This window comes from Columba livia, chromosome Z (assembly GCF_036013475.1).
Source record: "Columba livia isolate bColLiv1 breed racing homer chromosome Z, bColLiv1.pat.W.v2, whole genome shotgun sequence".
NCBI lineage: Eukaryota > Metazoa > Chordata > Aves > Columbiformes > Columbidae > Columba > Columba livia.
The window spans coordinates 58145466-58163522 of NC_088642.1; the positions used below are offsets into that span (position 1 = coordinate 58145466).

An 18057-nucleotide genomic window follows, 5' to 3' on the forward strand; every position below is an offset into this window, starting at 1 on the left:
ATTATTTGTGGTTTCCCTATTCTTAAAAAAAAAAAAAAAAAAATCCATGTAATTTCTGGTTTAAACATGAAAGTGTACTCTAAAAATCTTCCTACCACTCTTTTATCTATTAACCCACAGAGAGTTCGTGTCTAGTTAATTCAACTGCTAATTTCTTAGATGTATTTGACTTAGAATTTAACTGGAGCTGTAAGACAGAGAACAGTGGAATTGTCAGGTTTCAAACAAAACAAAAAATCTTTTTCTCAAGTAGAGTGTTCTAAATACATTCTCATGTTTTGATACCACTGCATTCCTGATTAAAAAAAAAAATAAATAATTAAGCTAGAGGTGAATTATGAAAACTTCTTTGGAAAATGATTTATCCTCTTCCTGTGTCTACAATCCAGCCTGTAATTTCCTTAGATGATTCAGAGATACTACACTGAGTGAAAAATTTTAACTTTTCCAAACATGCTGGTAATCATTGTTTTATTTTCCACACCATTAATTAATTTATCACATACTTTACCATATTTTTTCATTTCTGTTACTATGTTTCACTCTTTGATTGCATGAATCACCTTCACTGTGATGCTTCCTATGAGTCCTTTCTTTTACCTCTAAAAGTTGTGCAATTGTTAAAAAGGTCTTGTGTCTTAAAAAGATTACTTGCTATCTTGAGCAATTTACTTATCCTATCATTTGGCTTTATCTGCTGAGACTTTCTCCAAGCATTACCATCACCAATAATTCATTTAACTTCTCTGTGTTCTCATATCTATGAATGCCTGACTCACCTCCCTTTTTCTAGGAAGTTCTAACTCTAGCTTAGACTAGCTGTTCATAACCATCCCAATCGTCTCCCATCCAATAACTTTCCTATTCACTTTAAGCCTAGAATTCTTTTTAGCCTAGTGTAGAAATAATTTCCTTTTTCTCACATCCTATGCTCCTGTTTCTTATAATTTCCTGCTATTTTAATTGTGTGACTTTTTTCTCATCCTGCATCACTACTATTACACATTTCACCTAAATAAAGATGTGCATTTCAAGCATTATAACTTTAGTGGACTGTACTTTTCTTTTGAACAGTGGATTATGCAACACTTGGATATTACCAATATTGTACATGGAAGTTTATACAGTTTTGTTGTTAATATTTTCTTGGAAAATGTTAGACTCTATGTAGTTTTTTCATTTCTTTAGGTCAATGATGCAATTTTTACTTGTTATCTTTTCGCTGCTAAAGAATAAACCTTAGCCACTCCACATCCTAGAGAATAACATGATACATTGTGTGACTATGTGATGGTGCTTTCTACACTTTAATGCATAACGTTTCTTTCAGTTCTCCTATTCAATACAAGATCAAAGAGGAACAAATGAAAGGTAGTGGTTCTCCATGCAGGCTGTAATTAAACTTTGAGATGCCTTGGTGCATGACATTTGTGACACTAAAACATGAACTTGGGGGCTGCATGAACTTTAGGTCATTGAATATCAGCAGATTAAATGAAAATTTTATGCTGTAAGAGGCTGTGAATAATTTATCAATGTGTTTCTTCACAAAGATTAAAGAAAAAAAAACCAAAAAACAACAAACTAACTGAACACAGCATTCCAGAGTATAAGTTACATTTCTCCTCAGATGTGATCAAGGCAATAAGTAGAATTGCAACCCTGGACTTTAAAAGGGCTAACTTTGGCCTTTTCAAGCACTGCTGGGGGAAATGCCATGGGCAAGACTGCTTGAAGGAAAAGGGGCCCAAGATAGCTGGGTAGCATTCAGGGATTGCTTCTTCCACGCTCAGGATCAGAGCATCCCCGCATGCAGGAAGTCAAGGAAGGGAGCCAGGAGGCCTGCGTGGTTGAATAGGGATCTGTTGGGTATGCTCAAGCAGAAGAGGAGAGTTTACAGCACATGAAAGCAGGGGCTGGCCACTTGGGAGGAATATAAGGCTGCTGTTAGAGGATGTAGGAAGGCAGCTAGGATAGCCAAAGCCTCCTTAGAATTAAACCTGGTGAAAGGAGTCAAGGACAACAGAAAGAGCTTTTTTAAATACATGGCAGATGAAACTAACACCAGAGGCAATGTAGGCCCACTGATGAATGGGGTGGATGCCCTGGTGACAGAAGATAGAGAGAAGGCATAATTACTTCTTTGTCTCTGTCTACTCTGCCAGAGGCTGTTCTGAGGAGCCCTGTACCCCTGAGACCCCGGATGACGCCAGGTCAATGGAGGAGTTTGCTTTAGTCAATGAGGACTGGGTTAGGGAGCAATTAAGTAGTCTGGGCACCTGTAAATCCATGGGTCCAGATGAGATCCACCCGCGGGTGCTGAGGGAGCTGGCTGAAGTCATTGCTAGACCGCTCTCCATCATCTTTGCCAAGTCTTGGGAAACGGGAGAGGTGCCCGAGGATTGGAGGAAAGCAAATGTCACTCCAGTCTTCAAAAAAGGGCAAGAAGGAGGACCTGGGTAATTATAGACCAGTCAGCCTCATCTCTGTCCCTGGAAAAGTAATGGAATGGCTTGTCCTTGGTGCCATCTCAGGGCATATCAAGAATAAGCGGGTTATTAGGGGCAGTCAGCATGGCTTTACCAAGGGTAAGTCATGCTTGACTAACCTCATAGCCTTCTATGAGAATGTAATAAGGTGGATGGATGATGGCAGAGTGGTGGATGCAGTCTACCTTGACTTCAGCAAAGCATTGGACACAGTCTCCCATAGCATCCTAGTTGCTAAATTGAGGAGGTGTGGTCTGGATAATAGAGTAGTGAGGTGGGTTGCAAACTGGCTTAAGGAGAGAAGCCAGAGGGTGGTAGTCAATGGTGCGGAGTCTAATTGGAGGCCAGTATCTAGTGGAGTGCCTCAGGGGTCAGTACTGGGGCCAATATTATTCAATATATTCATTAACGATTTAGACAAGGGAATAGAGTGTACTATCAGCAAGCTTACTGATGACACTAAGCTGGGAGGGGTGGCTGACACGCCAGAAGGCTGTGCTGCCATCCAGCGGGACCTGGACAGGCTGGAGAGTTGGGCGGGGAATAACCTGATGAAATTTAACAAGGGAAAGTGTAGAGTCCTGCATCTGGGTAGGAACAACCCCAGGTTCCAGTATAGGCTGGGGAATGGCCTATTTATTAGAAGCAGTGTAGGCGAAAGGGACCTGGGGGTCCTGGTGGATAGCAGGGTTTATGATTCCACTTGGTATTTTTATGCTGATGTGTGTCAGACTGATACAGTCTGAAAGCCATATATTTTTTATAGAAATTCCCCTCCAGCATTTAATAGAGAAATATTTACTTTACATCATAGAAGAATATTATTCTGAGGACAGAATTATCTCTTAACCAAAAATTGCTTTGACTTTTCTAAAGACCAGAAACTCTTGGGTATTTTTCCCCAGAAGTAGGCACAAGCTTGTATTTTTATTTTCAAAGCAGTCAAACAGTTCTTTTTCTTTTTTTTTTTTTTTTTTTTTTCCCAAATGCCTGCCAAAATGTCTTCCCATTTCTCACAGTATGGGTGTCTCTGTTCTCCAGTGGTAGCGGACAGGTGAGTTACTCGTTGTTGTAATCACAGCAGTAAGAAATTCTGGTCCTTAGGTTTCTACAGAAAGCAGACTTTGTCCTTCAAAGTATACGAGTTTAGTCATTAAAGAAATCTAACTATCATCATGTACCAGACATGCTGAAAGCTATGTAGATCAGCTAAGACTGAATATATTTAGTTTGGAGCACCTCTAATGTAGGACAGTATCAGGATTTTACTGCAGTCAAACAGACAGTAGATATTCTATACTTTTCTTTTTTTTTTTTTTATCATTTTCAACTCTGGGAATGTTCCAAATTGCTTATATTTGGCACCTTATGATCTATCAAAATTACATCTTGAACTGCATAACAGTTATACCTTCTGAAAGTTGCAACTGCTATAATTCAAAACACTTTAGGTGAATAGTCTTCCATGATGACTTAGGGCACTGTTGTCAAAAGTTCCCTGGATCAGGAGATGAACAGAATAGGCTGCTGCAATCCACAGTTTGGTAGCTGCATTTTATCACCTGTGCTGAATTCAGACAGAGTCTTTAATGCTTAAGTACATGTTTATGCTTTATAAAACCTTATAATGAACAATTACTTGAAAAATCTCTGCTGAGACAATATCACTGTTATTGAAAATCCTGATTAGCTGAACCATTTCTTCTGAATCCATATTATTCAGGGAGTTAAGAAAAGAAAAAAATTAATCAGTGATTTATACAGATCCCCTGCTGATACTGACAGAAACTGGAATTAAGTTAGGAGTGGAAGATATAAGGGTCAAAAGCACCAAAATATGTTTAAAAAAGTAGAAGAGATTCATGAAATCACTGGACTCTTACTCTGAAATGCCTTATTCACTTAGTTCATTTTCCTTAGGTCACTGCATTAATGTCAGTAGGGCAGAAACAGCGGTTACTGTTTAGTATGATTTGGAAAGGCAGACATACCAGAAACTGGTCAGAACTGGTGTGACATTTGTGCCATCTTTGTCAGTCTAAACTGAATTCAAATGTGGATGTGATGTACAAGCTTCAGTAACTCTAATTGTGAAGCACTGAAGTCGAAATGACAAGATTTTCAAAGCTATTGTGAATAAATTCTTTTGGCTTTTGCAGTACACTGAATATCCCACATTTATGAAAAAGTAAGTGTTCTTTTTATATATTAATAAATACAGGTATCTCTTACTACAATTGTCAGTTCTTTACTCTTAATAAAATTTCTGTGATATATAAACTCGTGGACTGAGGCAGATGACAGATGCATAACTATTTATTTGAGTTTGACATTTGAACTAACTTAGTGAAAAATCTTTAACTTTTGCTACATGGGCAATAACAGCATATGAAGAAATATTCCGGAAGATATGTCTCCTTAATGCCTCCACAAACCTATCTAAACACACATCCTGATAATAGGTGCTGTTTGGCTGATTCATGCTGATTCATCACCTTTGCTCCAGTAGCTTGCATTGATTCACTACAACAAGGGCAGAGGCAAGAGCAAGAAGTAGAAAAACTCGTGCTACTGATTTTGTAATCTTGGTATGAAAATATATTTAATAACTTCTTGATATCAGTGCTTAGGCTGATAGTGCATGCTGTCATGAGGGCTATTCTCTGCTGAATTCATAATGATACTTGGTCCCAAGATACTTTCTTCAGGGAGGGACAAAAAACCTTTTCCTCCTTCACAGAAGGCTGTGCAATCACAACTGCATGTTTTTTTTTGTTCACATAGAGCCCCACCTGCTATTGGAGCAATATCTTTTCTTTTGATTTCATACACAGAGCAGACATTCCCTGCTTGAATGTATGCTCATCACAGACCTTCACAATGAATTCCAGGATTATTTCAGCTTTTTGCCATAAATTCTTTCACAACAGACAACAAAGTATGACAACAGAGAGAGAGAAAATAGAGTAACTAGAAAGGAAACTGGAGGCTCAGAGTGTAAAGTCCATAACTGCTACTCATTGTTTTATGGACAGCATAATATGCATAATTCCTGACCACCTGGGTACCAAGGCTGGCCCATGGACTGTTGGCTCTGCAAATCAAGTTTACTGAAGAAAATCAGTCAAAAAACACCTTTAAAAAAACAGCCGTATTTCCAATTGCTCAGATTTTGATGGGGTGAGACAGCATGGTTTGTCATAACTGTCCCATGATTAGCACACTTCAACAAATTTATGTCACACTAATACAGCTATCTATGTCTGAACTAATTGTTCAGCAACCCTCCATAACCAGATGTGAGAAATGGGATATTTTAAAACACAAATTCTTTCAGTCCAAAGGAAGTATCTAATGTACCTCTGTATCCCAGTAAACTGAACAGTATCCCATTATTGTTTGGGGGGGTATAAAAGAAGTCTACTCATCTACTTCTGATACGAATACCTTACTAGAGATACGTACTGCCTGGTGAGATGGGTTTCACATTTTTTTGCCCCCCAGCCACACAGAGAGGGCTTCCTGTCTATCATTTATGAAATATTTCATTGCTTCTGGAGTGCAAATAAAGCCTAACAATATCCTTCTGTGGACAGCAGGGCCTCAGAAGATAAACACATCCTCGCTGCTGAAGAGTCTTTGCTCTTTAAAAGGTTGTCTGGGAGCCCAGGAATATTTATTTAAAGTCTAGCTGAGTTTATCTAGAGTAAAATGCTTTATTAGAAGCATGTACAAAAGTCTAAATACATTTTTGGAACAATAATCTCTCTTTCTGCTACCTGCACATCTACTCTTTGTGGCTTACATTTTCTGTAGCATGTTTCGTATTATGTAAGTATTTTGGGGACAGATGTCTTATCTTTGCATATAGGACAATATGTGTATGAAGTATGGCTAAAATAAAATAGTAAAAACAACATCAAGTTAAAAATAAAAGGAAATATTTAAGGAACTGTATATATTGTGGGACAGTGAGAGAGAGAGTAGGGTTTTAGGATTTATTAACACCATTTTTAAAAAACAGTTAGCTATCAAACCTCTTTCAGCCACCAGAAGCAATTTTCTTTGTAGTAAAAATATAAGACTAAATACTAGCTATTTCAGCATTACAGCATTTCCTAAAATTGTGAGAACATACAGTTAGTTTCTTTAAACTAAAATGACTTGCAACTGTTTTTCTCCCCTTCTGAATTTATGAACATAAAACTCAGAGAAAAGTAAAACACAGTTTCTGTGAAAAATGTAATCAAACAGATAAATAAAAAGAACTCATTGCAGTCTGGTGTATCAAAATGTAGCTACATTTCTGGAGAAGAAGTAAATTTTCACAAAACTGAGATAAACGATACCAAAAAATGTAATTGTGACTTGTAAAGTTCTCTGTCCACATTTGCCTTAAATTACAGAGCATAAGCAAATGTATTTTACTTATATCAATATAATTTTTCCCACTCTACTAATGCCTACTTATTATCCAGTCATGACTTGAAATATTTGCAGAATTAAGGTCATAGAAATGGTCCATTCATAAATTAGCAACTGACAAAAGTATGCATTTTTCATTCAGGTTAAATGAGTTTTCATGTCAACAGGATATTATTTAATTAAAACATTAATCATGGTCTATTGCTTTTCTAACTATTCACTGAAAGTTAATGGATGTTTATATGTGTTTTGCAATACTGCTTTAGGAAAACTGGAAAGAATATCTGGGCTGTAGAAATGAGAAGAGATAAAAGAACAGTATTACTGCAGCTACATTTTATAAAATAAATTAGTGTAGTTTTATTGAGTATAGATTCAGACACAGCAGTCTTGGAAGCATAGAATGACATTTAAACTTAGAATATCTTTTTGTGACACTATTATTTTTGTCTCTATTCTATGCTTAAAAAGTGTGACATTAAATGGAGTTAATTTTGAATGAATCACAACAAATAATTTATTCCTGTTAAAATTTAAGCAAAAATGTTGTAATCAATACACAGGTCAATGACAGCAAGTAATAAGTAATGAAGTAATTTGGAGTTTCTTCAAATAATTGATTATTAATAAGGAAGCAGATTTTATGCCACAGGTCACAGATAAAAGCTCTTATCAGTAAACGTCATGAATGATTTCATGCAAATCAATGGAGTTCATGCAAGTACAAAACTAGTCAGGGACAGATCAGAATCAAACCCAACACTAGTTATTAACTGCATTGTTAGAAACAATTGCTGCCAAATTATTTTCAGCATTTCGTCCATGGCCCTTTATTTCAAAGCCAAGATTTAGACAGCCTCCACTGATTTTACATAATTCTTATGTGTGCATTATAAACCTGTGTGTAGTGATTGTGTTCTTCAGTTATGAAACCTTTACACGTGAAAATTTTCTTTCTGCTTTTAAATTTTTAAAGAGCATTCAAAAAAATGATTGCACAGTTAAAAAGAAAAAATATATCAGGAGTCTATTTAATTTACTTCTTTTTTGATATTTAAAAAATAGTTTTCTAAATATTTATTCCTTAGTATCTTTGTATCACTTTCTTGGTATTCCTAATGTTAGTGTTTGAAATTAGTTATTAACATGATTATAACTGTATTTTTTTTTTAAGGCTAATTTTTTTATCTGTTGTTATAGGATGTATCACGCCCTGAGATCTCTGTAGTGAAAACATGAAAACCCTTCACACTCAACAGCGCTTTCCATACTTCTTGATAATAAACTGGTAGGACATGATTTGAAGCTTGTTATTAGTAGAATAAATCAAAAGCATGTCTACTGAAGTTACAATTAAACTGATGTAAAACTAATATTAAATCAATAACAGTATATTTGTACCATGCTGTTCTCTCCCTGGCCCCTGTCCTTATCGCAGAGTAGGCTAGAAATGACCCATATGAGTAAGAAATCTTGGGGTCAAAACTTGCCTTCATAAGACTTGCGGTGGAATGAGAAATGCTAACAAAGAGTGATATTTGCAGTAGGAATATGAATTATTAGAAATAAAAAATAACTTGGCACAGACACTCATCATACAACACTTCCAAATTAACTGTGACACTCAAATATTTCCCTTGTGTTGTAATGCCAGTGCAGGATTTAGGTGGATTTTCAGCTACTTTATTTCCCAGCCGTTTAGTTTAACTTAAACAAACAAACAACTACCACTAAACAAGACCTCTTTTTGTTTGTGGGTTTCAGTAAGGTTTCTGTGGATGTTGTCAAAGGTTGTTTTTTTTTTTTTTAATGAAAAGTTGACTTTACCCAGATTGTAGATGTGTACATACACATGTGCCAGGGGACTAGGACTTTGAATCCAAATCCCACTATAGAATAAAACTTTAGCAGCACATTATGAAGAGTCTCCATTTTTCCTATGGGTAGAATCTACTTTCCTTTTAAGGTAATTAGTAAGATTGACATTATTCCTGTCCTGTAGTTTATATCTTAATTTCCAGTTTAGATTTTGTGAGTTTACCATGTTAGGTTGTTCTTTTAATTCCTGTTTTTCTCTACTTTGTAATGGTTATAATTCGATTGTCATGTGTTTGTTGAGAGAATTATTGTACTAGTATTGTACATATGCTACTTATTAGCATCACTGGTAAGTGGGAGTTAACAACTAAAACACTTGACTATGGTTTTTAGAAAGATGGTGCGATTAGCTTCCAGTAAATGCTGTCAAAAGCATTGTCTTGTGAAGAAGCAGTTTTTAGTCCTGTGTATCCTTTAATTAAATAATTTCATTTAAAAAGGAATGTGTTTTGTGACAAATTTGAAGTATATTAGTCATTTCTGTAAAATTCCTTGAACACAACACTGATCAAGAAAAAGATATAACATCGTAGCACAATAAATCAGAGAAATAAAATACTCTCTGAGAACTACTTTTTTGCGTTGTTACAGAAACATGTCAGCCAATAGATTTACAAATGCAATCCCAGTAACAGTAAATCTTAGAAGGAGTGAAGCTTACAGTGAAAACCACATCACTGCATATGATGTGTGACTTCACTCACTTTTCATCTAAAATTAGAAATATGTTTTGTGGATGTGTTACATGTATGCATGTTTGTATCTATATGTAGATTATTACACAAACTGACAGAAATAGATTCACTTTTTGGAACTGATTCAGCTAATAAAAGGCAAGAAATAATTGTTTTTCTAATGAGTGAGAATATTTTACCTGGGGACAGTGCAGTCCAATAAAATATACTAGTAGTTAACTAAAATAATGTAATTCTGAGAAAAAAAAAAAGGCTGCAAATATTTTCGAATTGATAGATGATTCCTGAGAAAACAGGAGCAAACAATTTTTTACTTTTTTTTTCCTTTGGTCAGATTGGTGTGGGATCTGTTCTGCTTTTCTTTCCATAAACATATTAAACAGTGGAAAGTACCTTTCCATTTCACACTGCTTTTCATCTTGTTTGATTTTGTGTAACTTTAGGCTAATGGTCCAAAGCTTGCTCTGGACCATCAGTGTATTCAGGCCACTAAGAATGTACTAAGAACTAAGAATGTAGATAAAACTCTTTTTTTACACCATTTGTGTGTAACAATACGTGGCTACTGCTGCAAAAGTGTCTTAGGAAATAATATCAGACCTTTAAAGCAAATCTCTGCGGGGTTCACCACCTTTTAAAAGGTCTATTTTGGTTTGACTCCTCTGTTTACTAGGTAACACAGAAATTTAAAAAACTTCTTGGTTCTTCCACTTTGTGTAAGGAAGAATGTGAGAGCTGAAAACATCAAGAGTTCTTATTCCCAAGAAAAATCACTACATGTTATAACATTTTAGTGCATTTTTCTACATCCTGCTGAGGCTTGTCAAACACATGTACTCCATCTTATTGCTTTGGTAGTGAGAATGCTAAGCTTTAAGCACAATAATTTTGCTTAACAATTCACCCGACAATTCTATGCGTTATACTTTACCTGGATGATAACACGAAACTGTATTCTGAAATTTGCCTGGGTGATCAGCAGATTCTAGAGAAAGAAGACAGGCAAAAATGAGTCAAAGGCAGGAGACACGGGTCAAAGGTAGAGTTACTATTTATTCCTCACAATTTTTCCCTGAAAAACAAGTTGCATATGGCTAAAGTTATAAATTGAACTTGAACAATTAAAACACTGCTACTCTTTCTTGTTTAGTTAACTTGCTACACTCCACCGACACAGAAATTTTGCAGACCATAGAAAACAGTATTTAGTCTTTCACAATTAACATAAATTCACAATTGTTTTGCTCAGAATGAGTTATAAGTAAAACTACCATTTTCCTATCATTGCCAAGAAAGATTGACAATTTCAGCTCAAAACGAAGTGAAATTCTGACATTATGTCAAAGTTTCACGTTGAATTTTGGATTAATTCAGCATAAGCAAGTATGAAAACTTGCCAAACCAGAAGAAGAAAAGGGACACATATTGCATGGAGAAGCAGTGGAGAAAGGTGAGATTATTTAACTACATACATAAGCTAAAACTTGGAACACCAATGAAGATAAAAAAAGGTTTGATAAGGACAGAGCTACTGTGGGCTAAGATACGCATTAGAATCAAAGAGAATTGTATAGATCAAACTATTTAAACAAGCTGAGAAAATATAAGAAAAATTATTACAATAGACCTCAAAAGGAAATTCTTGTTTCTTAGTTTGCACTCAAAGTATTTTCTTATTGTATGCTAATTATGGCCAAATCCTCCTTTCACCACGCCAGTGAGAGCACAAGCAGACAATTTACATTCTCTTTGTGTACCTATGCATCTATAACTCTGTGACGTGTCTTGTGAAGACAAATATTCCCAAAGTCACTGTAAAATTTGTCAGTTGCTGGGAACTAGGGCCCAAACTACAGCAAATACATTTTAAAAATCAGTTTTCTTCCATTTAATCCAATCAGTTAATCCCTATGGTTGTGGCAATATAGGGACTCTCAATTTTCTTCCTAGCACTGAAACTTCTCACTTTCTCTTTCATGGCCCCTTAATAAATCTGCTTTTCCTCTGCCTTGTTTTAAATTGCTCCACCACACTACAAGTGTAAGTAGTAAAGATGACACCTAGAATAACCTATAGACTACAATATGTTCCATTTTGATCTACTCACACAAGGACCTATATGCACTGATGCAACTGCAGTACCAAGATGGAGTTTATTTTCTGTCAACCCTTACACTTTGTGGTCTGTTCTTCACAAGAATCACTTCCACTTTTTTTTACCTTTTGATACGAGTTTTTTCAGCCTTCAGCTTGTCATCAAAATCCTTGTAGCTGATTTCTTGTCAGAAATCAAATGAAAAAGTAATAATAAAAATGGTGCTTGTAGTAAATGTGTAATACCTGTCCAATACCTGTCTAATATCTTCCCAGCATTTTAAGATCTTAGAAACAGAAACCTATCTGTCTATTCATTTGTACATTGTCCTGCATTGCCAAGGACATTAAATGAATAGTGGAAGAGATGCCATATTTCTGCAAAAAGTGGAGAAAAATCTGTTTCTACTCAGGATCATTCCTAGAAAATCTACAGAAAATCTATGTGTTTTCTTAGAGGAAATTTCGTGAGATTCAAGTGCTGTAGTTTGCAATGAAGATGAAGAACAACTATAAGATTTGAATAGGTTAATCTGTCTAGAGAAGTCATGCAAGTTTGTATAAAGTCACAGGAGACTATTAAAATGTCAGTTGGAATGTAAGTAAATTTATCAATACATCTAGTACTCACAGTTCAGAAATGTTCAGTTTTTGGAGAATTGCATTTTCAGTTCACCTAATAAGATTAAAAATACTTAATCATAGAAAGCAGGTTTGGGATTGAAGGATAATCAATGTAAGAAACTCAGACAGGCAAAGTTCATGAGTTCTTTTGACAATATTACTCTCATTATTTACTTTCCCATTTCTTCCCTTTTTGACAGCATATAAAAAAAAATAATATGAACATTTTATTAGATTGGACTATAGTGTATTGTCTGGTTTTGGTGTGGATACAGCTGTACAAATAATGTATTTAAATATAAATCAACAAAAAATCAATTTTTTAATTTTTTAATAAGGATAAAGGAATAGTTATCTGGCCATGATATCTCTGTGGAAACAGCAAAAGTGAACTTAAAAACAATTAAGTTTTGGTAAGGTATTTCAAATCCATTCTCTTTGTGTGCTATCCAATCCCTAATTTCGTCATGAACTGAAGTGTAAAGTTAGTTAAATAATATACACTGATAACATATTATTAAGGCTATGTATTTTTGTACAGCATTTCATTTTTCAGTTTATACCAAGATCACAAAGATTATTTCTTAAAATATATCATAGCAATTTGTTTTGGAAAAAGTGTTAAAATTCCTAACACATGGGAAAGTCATAACTTCAGAAATATCTCAAAATAAAAGTTGTCTGAGTTCTTTTTCATATTTCCCCAGACCTGACCACAAAATAAGAAAAGCTGCTTGCTTTGATCTAAAAGCATACCACTTCTTAGGTCGCTAAACTTTCTTTACTGGTTTTAGAATAATTATTAATGCTAATAGAAACTAGAAAACAAGACAAATTAAATTCCTCTACTCAAATTCAGGTTCAAACAATATACTAACAATCAAGAAAATATACTAACCTGAATACTATGTAAAAACAGTCTGTCAAATAGGTTTCTGCCTGTAGCTGGGCAGCCAATACAGAAAATTCAGCATGAATATTCAAGGTAGGAAGTGCTTTGTCTGACACTGAGGCTTTACAGAAACAGCGACTTTATGTAATGCTATGCAGTGCATTAAAAAGGGAGTTATGCAGTGCATTAAAAAGGGAGTGTTTGTGAAAATGGATGGTCAAATTTTAAAAAAGGAAAGAATATTTTGGGTGGGTGACTACATTACAGTAAGAATCTATCCGATTTTTGTCCTAATGGTTTCAGATATCTTACTCATGATTGAAATACAAAAGCACTAAATTATCTCTTGGTAAAAGATGAAAATATTGTATTTATATATGTTTTCCATCTGTACAAAGCTGAAAAAAAGAAAATACTGTCACCTTAGACACAGAAAACATCTGAAATCTTAATGAGGATTTTTACCTAGATACTTCATTTTTTTTTTCAGTCAGAAGAAATTAAAAACAACAACAACAGCAACAAGGCAACCCCCCCATTTCATTTAACTGTTAGAATAATCACATCGTATTGCATTAGGTTTAAAACTAGAGATGTGTCAGCCACATTATTCCTTGAAATAAGGTTTTGTTTTATGGAAAAAAAAACAACACACACACACACACACAAAACTCCACACAAAGCCCCCCCCCAAAAAAAAAACAACCCACCAAACAAACAAAAAGACAAAAAAACCCCACAACTCTCAGAAGCCAGAACCATGCCACATTTCAGTGAGAGTAAATTATTTATATTGACATGGTCTGCTCATGATGTTGTTGTCAAGTGCAGCTTCCTCACCTAAATGTGTGGGTGGTTCCTGTGTCTGCTGGGACTTTGCAATCCTTTATCAATGTTTTCCATGTCATTTGTGAAGTTAGAGGAGGACATGCATATTCCCAACCCTGCTATTCTCATCTAGATATCGAAAATAATCTGTTCAAATCTAAATCTCAGGAATCCTTTTCCTTACTTAAAAATGTGGAGGTTTTTAATGAAAAAATATTAAATTTATAACATTTATATGAAGGTTCATTGTCTGATATATCATACTTTTTTAGCATCAGTCCAGCAACACAGATGCACCTAAAGGTACAGATCTAACTAATCTCTGAATTCCTTGCCAAAGGCAAAAATAATCAGGATGGAATATATTTTAGGAGCATATCCTGACATTGTAACATTCTTAGGTATACAGCAAGCTGTCCTGACTATCTTAATGCTTTTCTGCTGTCCCTATTAACACATTAAAGCTTATTAAACATCGAAATTTTCTCCTAAACCTCTGGTCTCTGAGGAAATTGACAATTCCAAAAATACCGTTGTTCAAACTGTCATTGTTCACAGTACCATTGTTTCATCCTATATGTATATTTATCTTTCTGAATCTACCTCTATATGTCTCAAGAAAAAAGCAAAATCAACAGTGATACAAAGATAAACATGGATAATACATGATAAACTGTTTTCACACTGAAATGACTTAGAGCAGTTTTTTGTACCAAATTTCCTAATCCACTTGAAGCAGTGCTTCTTAAAAGATTATTTACAAAACTATTTTCCTTATATTTTTGTAATATTTTGGGTAATATCACCACATGACTAGCTATATGCCACTAACTCCTACAGAACACAGTCACCCCTGCACTACCTGTGCATTTTGAAAGTTACTTTGTTCTTACTTCTGTAGCTGTTTATTATCCAATCCTGAACTCTGCAGCTTTGACTAAGGATCGTACCCAGCATGACTGAAACCAGGCTTGCTCTGGAAACTCTGTCCAGGTTAAATTTCATAGATAGCAGCCAATTGAAAATACTCACGACTGTGGATTCCTCTTTGCATGACACAACAAACTATCAGAGCCATTTCAGTTAGCTCATTTCAAATAATTGCCCTAGTTTATTGTGCACTGAAGTGGTTCTTCTCAGACCACAGCACTATCTTACTCCTACACTTGCCAGAGCAGTATTTGTGTTGAAGGAGGACAGGTTTTGTGTGCATTGCACTTAAAAGTGTGTTATAGGCAAGAAGCATATTCAGGGGTTTTCATTTCTGTTTTATGTAGGAAAGGCATTGAGTAGTGACAGAAACTGTGGTTCTAATCTGCTGCATGTGGGGGAATAAATATGTGTAGTGTTGTAAAGTCACCACTATGTTTACTACTTGTGTGATAGAATGGTGTTTATTTTCTTACTTTCTAAAGGTATATGCTATCTAGACATCTGTCAAATAGATGTGAGATTAATTCAGTTTTACAGTTTTCCCCTACTATTTTACTTTCTGACTAAACAATAGCTTTAAGTGTGAGTTCATATGTGGTTTATGGTTTCCTGAAGATGCTTCAGCATCCATGTAGAACTGAAAATGATATAATCTCATATGTAAAACCTGCATGAAACTATTAATGTCATCTAGTATGCAGATTTATAATGCCCTGGATTTTTATTAAATCATACATTTATGCCTTTTTCTTATGCAACCCTTGCATTGTGGTCTATAATGCTTATAGAAAGAAAAAGATTGTACAAATTAAGCAGTCCTAATCATCAATACTAAAACAGAGGCAATATTATAAGGTTTTTTTTTTTTAATTACATGGAAGAAGAATAGTATTTTTCGTTTGTAGTATAAAAATAGACCAACACATATCACTGCAATTTTGCATTACTGTATAAAACAAACATCAGAGAATCATTATAACAGCAAAATCTGTCTCTGCTCACTGGATCTAATATCTTTTGCATGTACTTCTACCTATACTTGGGGAAATAGATAATAGTATATTAACCACAAACTGCTAAAACCTCCCTAAACTTAGTTCAACATCTCTGTACTTCGTCTTATGTTGATTCTGTCCAGCTAGAAACTCCCTCACACACCCCTAAATGAAACTGCCAAGGATATCTTTCTGAGAGGGTATTATCTTCTCCAGTACTTTAACATTCTCATATGTTTTGATAATCAAGTTTATACTTTGTCTTTCATTACACATTCCTTTTGTGCCCTGTCAGTCTGATGTTTTCTCTGTCATAAGGAGATGTTTTTGGCAGAAAGGAAATTAATTTTTAACATGTATAATGACATTTTTATTCCACTACTTTCAACATCTCTCTTTCTTCCCTTTTTTCAAACAGGTTTTTTATTCTGTTTCCTGGGTATCAGATTTCAGAAAGACTGGTGGAGTTCTTTTAATTTCAAATCATATTTGTATTATAATTGTGAATCAATGGATAAATTATTAACACTAATTACTGCCACATATCTTCATATGCATGCAGGCACATACATGTAAAATTAACAATTTAATGTAACCAGTGCTATAAATTTGGCTGCTGATAGTCCATGATTCTTAGTCAGGTCTCTTTGAAGGCTTAGACTTTATATATTCATGTATTTACACATACATATATAAACATAGAAACACAGACATACAGATGTTTTATACAAGCATGTATTTTTGATTAGTTGCACAGTTGTACCTGTCTTTCCTAAGTATTCTTTTCATCCAGATACTATATGTAGTCAATCAAAAAAATGCATGGCCTTACCTTTACAATCAAGGCTTGATTTCTTAGATCTGCTATATTTCACTTCCACACGACTCTCTGCCCTAAGGTCTGTGACCAGCACTGCAGTCAGAGTGCCAGGCATGACCTCTATATATACACATTTCAGTGATAGCAACAAGTGAATACTTAGATTCTTACTTCAGTTCCACAGTTACCAAGTGATATTACTCATAGAAAGAGATCCTTCAAGCAAACAATCTGCATTGAATTGGGAGTGATCTTGATGATATGCTTGGGAAAAAAAAGGAGCTTATTGTACAACACAGCAGATGAAAATACCCGCAGCCATTTCACGTACCACTCATTCTGTTAACCATGTAATATACATTGTCATTTTGACATGTAGATTATTTCTCTTCCTCTATCACCTCCATGTCAATCCAATTCACTGATTCTTGCCAATGATGAAATGAAAAAACAAAAAGAAAGAAAAAGAAAAGGAAACAAAAAGGAAACACGAAAAGATTGTTATCCTAGATCTGCATTTATGGAACGTTTTAAAGCCAGTTAGATTAACCATTGGGAAGATGTTAGTCTAGATAAGAGAATCCCCACTGGTTTTCTGTCTCCCTTAGACAATGAAATCACATAGTTGTGTCTGTGCCTCTCTGTTTTGGATTGTTCTATTTTAACACATAACAGATTGAGGGCTGCCTACTATTCCTAATTAACTCAAGTTAAACTAATGAGAGAGAGAGGGTGGAGGGAGTGCCAAAGAGAGAAAAGAGATCATGAGTTGGAAGAGATTGAATTAGAACTTGAAGAGGATGGAGAAAGGAAAATAAAAAGTAGGAAGGGGGAGGAGGTGCAGATACAGTTAGGCTGAAAAGTAGAGGAGAAGAAAGGCATGAGAACAAGTTTGCCCTTCATTTCCAGAAAAAGGCAGAGATGCCTTGCAAAAGCACTGAAGAAATGTGAGCAATCCAACATTGTATTGAAGTCAGATTCTTGCTTCTTGTTAGGAAATACTTCAGCACCCACTGGAGAACAGCTCAGATTCCAAAATTCAGCTATTGGTCTGCTACCAACAGCTTCCTCCAGCATGTACCCATAATTTATTGATGTAGTTATTTTTGCCAACAAAATACCATATAAAATATTAATGGAAGAAAGTGGTCTCTTCTTTCTGAGCCTCACAAAAAATGCCAGGGAAATGTCAGGTTTTGTTGTAGTGTGTCAAAAAGATGTAATTGTGATTTTCCTTATCCTAGGAGTTAGAAATAGACACACATGTACAAGAAGGAAAATAGAACTGAATGATCTGGTTGTAAAAACAATGTTATTTTCTTGGCTATGAACAGAGTAATTTCTAGATTTTATGTTTGTGCACAAGAGGTTTTCACTCTCCACT

The 18057-nt window shown here is 35.0% G+C and overlaps 1 protein-coding gene across 4 annotated transcripts in view; it reads right to left on the reverse strand.

Moving 5' to 3' along the window:
* Positions 1–17005, reverse strand: part of ALDH1A1 (aldehyde dehydrogenase 1 family member A1) — a 52962-nt gene extending 35957 nt beyond the window's left edge. The window contains exons 1-4 of one of the 4 annotated variants that reach the window (XM_065045993.1): positions 16686–16883; positions 12213–12257; positions 10419–10472; positions 3901–4056 (exon numbers count right to left, since the gene is read on the reverse strand). Coding sequence is in view for 1 of the 4 variants with exons in the window: in XM_005504213.3 (XP_005504270.3) it covers positions 10419–10472; positions 16686–16788 (157 nt within the window). In the remaining 3 variants the exon portion in view is untranslated. Of the gene's footprint in view, positions 1–3900; positions 4057–10418; positions 10473–12212; positions 12258–13103; positions 13281–16685 lie in introns of those variants that run through there. The other 3 variants (XM_021290056.2, XM_065045992.1, XM_005504213.3) reach the window with 3 other exon arrangements.
* Positions 17006–18057: the final 1052 nt, after the last annotated feature.